An 8,241-nucleotide genomic window follows, 5' to 3' on the forward strand; every position below is an offset into this window, starting at 1 on the left:
AATAAATAATAACTATTAGTGAAAAATAATTATTAATATTTTAATTTCAATAATAATATAAAATAAATATAGTAAATATGACAGTGGACATGAGATGAGTTAGGAAGAAAGGAATCGAAAACAAAACGGTGTCGAAGCCTTTAAGGGAAGCCTCGTTCCACAATTCCGAAGATACCCCCTTCAAATCGGCATCTTTGTCTTTGTCCCTGTCCATCTCCACTCCCTCACTTGATTTCCATCGTAATAAAATCATATTAATAGTAATTATTAAAGAATTTTTTCTGTACATCGTGAATAAATTCAATTTGTATAAGTAAATTTGATATAATAAATAAATATTATTTATTAAAAATGTTAATAAAATAACATTTTATTTTTAAATTTTTTTTTATTACTCATAAAAATATTAAATATTTATACTATAAAATATAAATAGGTAATGATATTTTTTGTAAGAAATATTTTTTTTTTTAAATTGAAAAGACGACAAAAAATTCTTTAATTAATAATTATTAATTTAAAGAATAAATGTATGAAAACCCGTATAAGCTCCTTAATTATTATTAATTAGTATTAATTAAAAAAAAAAGAATTGAACCAAAGTACGAGACAGACATATCAAAACCTCTGGTTCATCAACGCTTCCACTCGACAACGACCACATCATCGTCCACCCCGCACACTTCTCGTGGGTTCTGAAGGTTCTCTCTCTCTTTGTTCACACAAGACCAATCATAATACACAAACATGCATGCACTTTCATTCATATCTGAGTTCATTTCTAAAAGATAGAAAATTGATGTCTCTGGGATTAGATCTCCGTATAAAATGACCGACCCATTCTTTTTTGAGTCTCCAATAATTGTTTTCTTTCATTTCTTCTTTCTGTAATTTGGTTGATCAAGAAGTTGGTGGTAATTAAACATCGACATGTTTAATTTTGATTTTTTTTTGTTTTTGGATTTTCAATCTTTCGAGATCTGATGCGTGAGAATTATAATTACAATTACACTTTTTTATTATTATGAAGGCTGATAGAAATTGGCACAAGTAATTGAGTGAAGAATCATGAAAAATTGAATTTTGGGGAGTTTTATTTAATGAGTGCCAATGGTTCTTTTGGGGTTCAATTATTTTTTTTAGTGTAATTAATTTTTCTTTTTTTCCACTCATTTGACATCAAAATTTTCATTTTTCAATTATCATGTTCTGATTTTGCTTGATTATTATGGTTTGGGATGCCTATAATTTATTTCAGGAAAAGGGTCATTTAGTGAATTTATTTCCTATGTCTTCTTTTTGGATTGCATCTCTTTGTTGTTTTCCTCTGTGATGCTGTAATGAATGATGATATTGTCTAATCAAAGATCTGTTTACTTTAAAGTTTTTTTTTAATTTTTTTTTTATGGAAATAATGAATTGCTTTGTGGAGATGTTGTATCAATGATATTAGCTGTATCTAATTTGTAAGAATATAAAAAGTTGTTAGTTTAATTAGATCGTGTATTTTTTTGGCCCAAAGATGTGGCATTTTGGTAATGCTTTTAATTGTTTCGTCCTTTGTTTATTTCAGAAAGCTTTTTCTTTTTTTTTCATGCTCTGCTTCTAGTTCTATATTTAATGGTTTAAACTTATGTTTTGTTTTAAATTTGGTTCGTAGGTTTTTCTTTGCACTGAAGTTCATTAAGAATTTTGGAAAAACTGGCGTAATGGAAGACGTTGTTTCTAACACTAGGAGATGGGAGGATCTGGACACAGATATTTTGATGAAGATTTTTCAGTTGCTTGACATATTTCAGTTAACATCTGGCATTGCTCATGTTTGTAGTGCTTGGCGCATGGCTTGTTGCGATCCTCTTCTTTGGAAGAAGCTTGATTTGTCAATGCTAAGATCTAATTTCATCAAGATTCCATTGGAGCCATTTGTTTATGTTGATGAACGATCCGATAAGAAATTAACCCGTTTATTGAAGATTTCCTTGAGTCTCAGCAGACAGAGTATAGTGACATTGATCTTCCATTTCAACTTGTATGTAAGCGATGATCAGTTGACATACACTGCGGAAAGGTATTTCCAACTTTTAAAAATAATATATCTATGTTTAAACTATATGGTATGAAGTTATTATATACCATGAAATGTTAATATGCTCTAAGGATGTATAATAAAAGGAATGAATACTTGTGAAAGATCTCTTTGAAGAATACGATATGTTGATCATCTTTCTCTTTGATACTAACATATTAACATTGCTTGATATTCGAGCAATAATTTATACTGAACAACCTTTTCATGAGATGTTTTGTAGGATAAGTTGCTTGTATTTCTACTTTTGAGAAGAGAATGGAGCGGTCATTGCTAGATACTCCCTCGGTTCATTTTTAATTGTCTTTTGTAGAAGAATTTTGTTCCTATTTATTTGTCGTTTTCAAAGTTTAATGCAATATTAATTACTATTTTGTCGATAATATCCATAACAATTTATTGCGTAGAGAAAAGTAAGTGAAATGAGATAATAAATAGTTAAGACTATTATAAGGAAAAAACAAATAATTTCATCAAATGTGACTTAATTTTGTTGGTTATCTTGGAATGTGAAAATAACCTTAAAACGACAACTAAAACGAAACCGAGGGTGTATTAAATCTACTTCCAAATGGAGATTGCAAGGTGGATTGCCTAAATAGCTAAACTTGCCCCCTTGTCACAGGTGCCCACGACTCAAACGACTGGTTCTTCCGGCTTGGAACAGAATTAAGAGAACAGGAATGTGCAAGGCCATCCGTTCCTGGAAAGAGCTGGAGTCCTTGACAATGCCTAGTATAGCAAACCCGCCATATCTTCTAGAGGAAATCGCAGCGCACTGCAAAAACTTCAGCGAACTCAAGATTATGGGGCCGTGTGACATCTTCTTTGCTTCAACTCTGGCTGCATTTGTTCCAAAATTGAAAGTCTTGAGTCTTCGGTGCTCAACGCTGTACAAGGAAGCTCTCATTCTCATCCTAGATAGCTTACAGCATTTAGAAGTGCTCAACATATCACATTGCATTCTAATTGAAGGCCTTCCTCCTCCTCAATATAAAAGATATATGGATGAAATTGATCCGGTTATTCGTCAAAAGGCTTCTCGGTTGCGCGAGTTTATCACATGCATGCATGACTCGTGCATCACGTGCCAACGGACAAGAAATGATGAAGGGATACTTAGGTGGTACAAATACGAGGAAAGGTTTTGGAAAGAAGACGAGGTGGCGTCTCTGGCGCTTTAAACAGAGAATAACATAAATCTGGTATGATCTTGTTGTTGAACATTTTAAGTTGTTAATTTGTTCCAGTACTTTAATTGTAGATCAAAATAACGAAATCAGAATTATTACAAATGGATGTTGCTGTTCCCTTCAAAAGGAGTTAGTTAAATCTTGTAATTGTACATAAGAATAAGTTCTAGTTTGTGCTCTAAATTTTGTTGCTTTCATTTTGAAGACGTGTTTTCTATCACGGAAACTTTATAAGACAACAGTTTTGAGAATTAAAAGCATAACATGCAAGGTGATGATTTGAACATTTGTGCTAGAAACTTGTATTATTGGTACTGCTTGTATTACAAATTGGTCCTATAATGTTACCAAATGCAATGTATGAATTCCATACCCAAGTCTCCAACCACTAGTCCAAGCGTGTTTGGTTTTAAACCTTGATTTTGTCTACTGCAACAAATGCATTTTGTTCCAAAGCTTGATGGGTTTAATCCAGGATATTTCAAATATTTTTAAGATACCCATATTGCTTTGATTTTCTCAAAACTCCAAGGGTAATGGATAACACTCTAAACTAATTAATGGTTTTGTTTGTCTTTACACCTGATGCAACGATCTGATTGGTGTTAATTCGACGAGTTGAATTTGAATGAACACATTTATTTTCTTTTATTTCTATGAATTGACGGTAGGACTAAGATACTGATAGGATGAGTGTTATAGATATTTGTTAGAGTTTGAGATAACTTTTAAACTCTGGTCCATGATGACCACTTATAAAGTTGTCCACCATAACATTGACCAAGTTTTGTTTATATGCTTAGTTCTTAGACGTTATGTTTGCAATCGAGTTGCTTATTAGAAAAGCTCGTTAGTCGTTAGTGACTGCCGCTTTGTCATTACGAATTGCTTATCTTTGCAACATTGTATTTATTCGTAGTCCGAAGACTTTGGTCATATTTGTATGGTTTATTTTGCATCATTACTTCCTTAATAAATTAAATCCAATTGAAACAACAATATGTAATATTTTTATTTTTATTTCTTAAATATTCATTTTGATTCATTTTTCTTTTTGTTTTAAAACGTCGAGCGACGAAAATTCACGCACACTCTAAATGTATAGAAGAAGAATATTCTAAGTTTGAACATGCACCTCAATTTATTTTACAATTACTACATGAGCGGTACTTATGAGACTTATATTTGATGTACAATAATTTTAGAAGTTTCTAATTAAAATCAATGAAAGTTATATAATAACTTTAGAAGTTTCTAATTAAAAATCAAGGAAAATTAGATCAAATTTAAAAGTCTTTGCAAAATGTGCGATAGAGGTATGGAACGAGAATACAAAATGTGATATATATTTATTTTAAAATTTGAATTTAAATAATTTTAAATAATTAAATTGATATTCAAATCAATAGAAATTGAATGTTATTTATTTGGTTTGGGTTTGAATCGAAACATTAAAAATTGAATTAAATTAATTAATTTAAATTAGATATTTGGATCAATTGAGCCATTATTTTTATATACTTTTCATTAATATTTTAATTTAGAAAAAAAGTAGAGTACAACTAAAAAAAGTGAAGTGCATTAAAAAAAGTTATGTAGTTTACTTTTCAAAACATATTTTTTGTTGCCTAAAAGAATACATTTTTTTTGGAAAAAAAATTACCAAACCAATTTTTTTCTTTCTATTTTCCATTTTTAAAACAATTTTTAACTACAATTACCAAAGATATATATATTATTAGGGATAGGATCAATTGTCAAAGTTTATTACCAAATATATATATATATTATTAGGGATAGGATCAATTGTCAAAGTTTAATTTGACACCAATTCTCATCTATTCATTTTATTTAATCTAAAGGCCTAAAACAATAACTAAATTATTTCATGAAATCAATGTAGTCTCTGTCCATCCCTACAAAAATTAAAAGAAACGTTGATGATCATAATCATCATTATTCTTGTTTGATTACCCAATTTTCTTTTGTATCTTCCATACCTTTTTTTCATCGTCCATCATAATGGGCTATGTTTTGATGTTTTCGACGATCACTGTAAGTCCATGCCTCCTTTATATCTATTTTGTTTTTGGGCAGTTTGTTTTAAAAAAAACAATAATTTTATAAAATTTAAATAAAAATTGATTTAAATAACTTATTTTAAAATATAATTTTAAATATTTTATCTATTTTTAATAATTTTTTAGATAACAAAATTTCAAAAAATAATTAAAATAAAAAGTTACTTTAAAAAACTCTTCGTAAAAATAATATTTGAAGATGCTTTTTTTAAAAAATTGCAATTTTTAACATATTAAAATTTTTAAGAATAAATATATAAGTTATTGAATGTCAAATTTTTGTTTTTTAAATAGTATAAAATGAATCTAAAAAGCTTCTATTATTTTTAAGTAAATTCTCATAAAAATATAAAATAAAAATTACCTTTTTAGAATTTTAAACAAAGCCTTTATTGTGTTGATTCAACTTGTTTTGACAAGGGCCTTAAGTTTCAAATACAAGATATAAAGAAATTTAACAAATCTTAGGATACGATTGATGTATTAAAAGAGTGATATTTAAAGATATTGGGATAAAATTGCAGAGAGATCGAAGAATTACGATGTTAAACAACGTCTTTATTATATTAATCTTGGAATAGATGGAGGTATAAAAAAAACAATGATGGTACATTTCTTTCGTATAAGGTAAATGTTCTATTCCAGGAAAGATAAAGAGAAATTAAGAAATATTTTAGCATTAATTATAGTTATTTTAGTGATTGTTTTAGACATTGAGATTAAATAAAATAAGAAATGAGATTTGGTGTTAAATTAAACTTTGATATCACGTGTTATTTGATTTTATCTCAAATATATATGTATATTTTTTCTTTCAAAAAAGTATTTATTTATTTTTGGTCAAAAATAAAAGATTATTTAAAAATGAAAAGGCTAAAAACCAAACCACTTCTCAACAGTTATGTAAATATTTTATGCTATTTACCATTTAGTCAGATAAAAAATTACATTTAGTCAGATAAAAAATTAACAGCAATTTCGTTAATTTTATAAAATATGTTTAAATATATTTTGGATGTGTAGACAAGTCAAAGTATAACCTCTGTTTCTCTGTCTTCAATTTGTTGTATTTTTCTCTCTCTCTAACTCTGAGAACGGAGTAGGTGCGTGATGGGCAGTGTGCAGCTATGGGAGAGTCTCAAGGAGTCCATCGTCATCTACACCGGTCTCACTCCGACCACCTTCTTCACTGTCTTGGCTATTCTATTGGCTTTATACTACATCTTCTCTGCTCTCTTTGGGTCATCCTCCTCTGACCGTAACCACCACTTCCAAGAGGAAGACCTGCCTCCTCTCAAACCGCCGGTTCAGCTCGGAGAGATCACCGAAGAAGAGCTCAAGGCTTACGACGGCTCTGATCATGATAAACCCTTGCTCATGGCCATTAAGGCTCAGATCTATGATGTCTCCCAAAGCAGGTTTCACTTTATTCACTTTTTTTCTGATGCCTTTTTGTGTAGTTGATGATTAATTATTTAATTTTGAGTTTCTTTTATTATTTATCTCTTAAAGTTTGGATTTTTCCTTATTTATTCTCTGTTCCTTTGTAAGGTTCTTTTTGTTGCTCCTCCATGTTGACCCTTAGGGCTTAGTCATGTTACTCTCTCATGTAAGGATTGAGTGTATGAATATGTAAGGATTGTGTAGATACAATATTCTATAATGTTTGAAATTTTATTTTGAGTACTATCAATGGTTGCAGCCCAATAAGTCAATGTTGGTGTTTCATTTGTTTTTTTGTTTGAAAGTAATCTTGTCTACTTTCAATCTATTCTAGTGTATTTTTTGTTTCACTTTTGTTGGAGCAAAAATTGTTTCTAATTGATTTTGACCTGTTTGGTTGTGCTGGAGTATAATTGATTTTGCCTTTAGAATTTATTCTAACTTTAAGTCAGAATTTGTAGCCTTTGACTCCAAACTTGATTTTTACACTCAAATTTCTTGTTCAACTTACTTTTACTTGAATGTATCCAACATTAATCAGATTACATGGAATTCACTTTTAACAAAAATCAATTCACTTAAAATCAATTTTTGTCATCAACCAATCACACCTAACTACTTTTAAATGTCAATGTCCAAGACAATGAGGTGATACATGATTTTTCTTGAAAACAGAATCATTCTCTATATTGTTGCAACAGTGAATTATATACATATGCGTTTACTTTACCTTTTCAATGTAACTTAAAAGGTGCCTATACCATTTCTTATTATTATCTCATGTAAATGTGTTGTTCCAGAATGTTTTATGGACCTGGTGGACCTTATGCTTTATTCGCTGGCAAGGATGCTAGTAGAGCTTTAGCAAAGATGTCTTTTGAAGAGAAAGATTTAACCGGCGATATTTCTGGTCTCGGCCCATTTGAGCTTGATGCATTACAGGATTGGGAATACAAGTTTATGGAAAAGTATGTAAAGGTTGGAACCATCAAAAGAGAAGTTCCAGTAACTGAAGCAGAATCCACAAGTGAACCATCAGAATCTACACCCCGTGATGTTGATGCTGTTAAGCCAACTGAAGACAGCGGATCAGAAACTGCAGCTGTTAAAAGTGATGAAACCCCTTCAAATGTTGATGATGCTGATAAAGAGTAATCTCACAGATACATTGCAAAAAAAGTTTAAGGAAAAAGAAAAACACCATAGTAGTTCCTGAAAAGACTGAGCAAATGTAAGGCAAGTTTTCATAGTAGTCTAGGTCTGTCACTCCTTTTGCATTGTTGCTTTGCTTGAAGTTAAACGTTCGGTCGGATGAATAATGAACTGTAGTGGTAAATTGAAGTTATATCTACCTTTTTACCTTCCATAAAATGTATATTACATAATGATAGTAACAGACAAATGACATTTGGGGTATTTTGATTAATCCTTGACTGAA

The 8,241-nt window shown here is 30.0% G+C and overlaps 2 protein-coding genes across 3 annotated transcripts; both read left to right on the forward strand.

The window, feature by feature from the left end:
* The first annotated feature begins 565 nt into the window (after positions 1-565).
* On the forward strand, positions 566-3,562 carry LOC101502550 (F-box/LRR-repeat protein At3g48880). 2 transcript variants are annotated; one of them, XM_004496525.4, is made up of 3 exons: positions 566-701; positions 1,661-2,068; positions 2,712-3,562. In XM_004496525.4, exons 2-3 carry the CDS (start codon positions 1,710-1,712, stop codon positions 3,268-3,270), a joined length of 918 nt encoding a protein of 305 aa, XP_004496582.1. In that variant the 5' UTR covers positions 566-701; positions 1,661-1,709; the 3' UTR covers positions 3,271-3,562. The 2 variants fall into 2 exon arrangements, with proteins under 2 accessions (XP_004496582.1, XP_012570089.1); XM_012714635.3 differs by lacking the exon at positions 566-701 and adding an exon at positions 768-914.
* A 2,851-nt stretch (positions 3,563-6,413) lies between these two features.
* Positions 6,414-7,981, forward strand: LOC101502864 (membrane steroid-binding protein 2-like). The gene is given in 2 exon segments (NM_001364897.1): positions 6,414-6,778; positions 7,604-7,981. Coding segments are annotated over 2 exon segments (663 nt in total). The 5' UTR covers positions 6,414-6,470; the 3' UTR covers positions 7,959-7,981.
* The last annotated feature ends 260 nt before the right edge of the window (positions 7,982-8,241 follow it).

The sequence above is a fragment of the Cicer arietinum genome, chromosome 4 (assembly GCF_000331145.2).
Source record: "Cicer arietinum cultivar CDC Frontier isolate Library 1 chromosome 4, Cicar.CDCFrontier_v2.0, whole genome shotgun sequence".
NCBI classification, from domain to species: Eukaryota; Viridiplantae; Streptophyta; class Magnoliopsida; order Fabales; family Fabaceae; genus Cicer; species Cicer arietinum.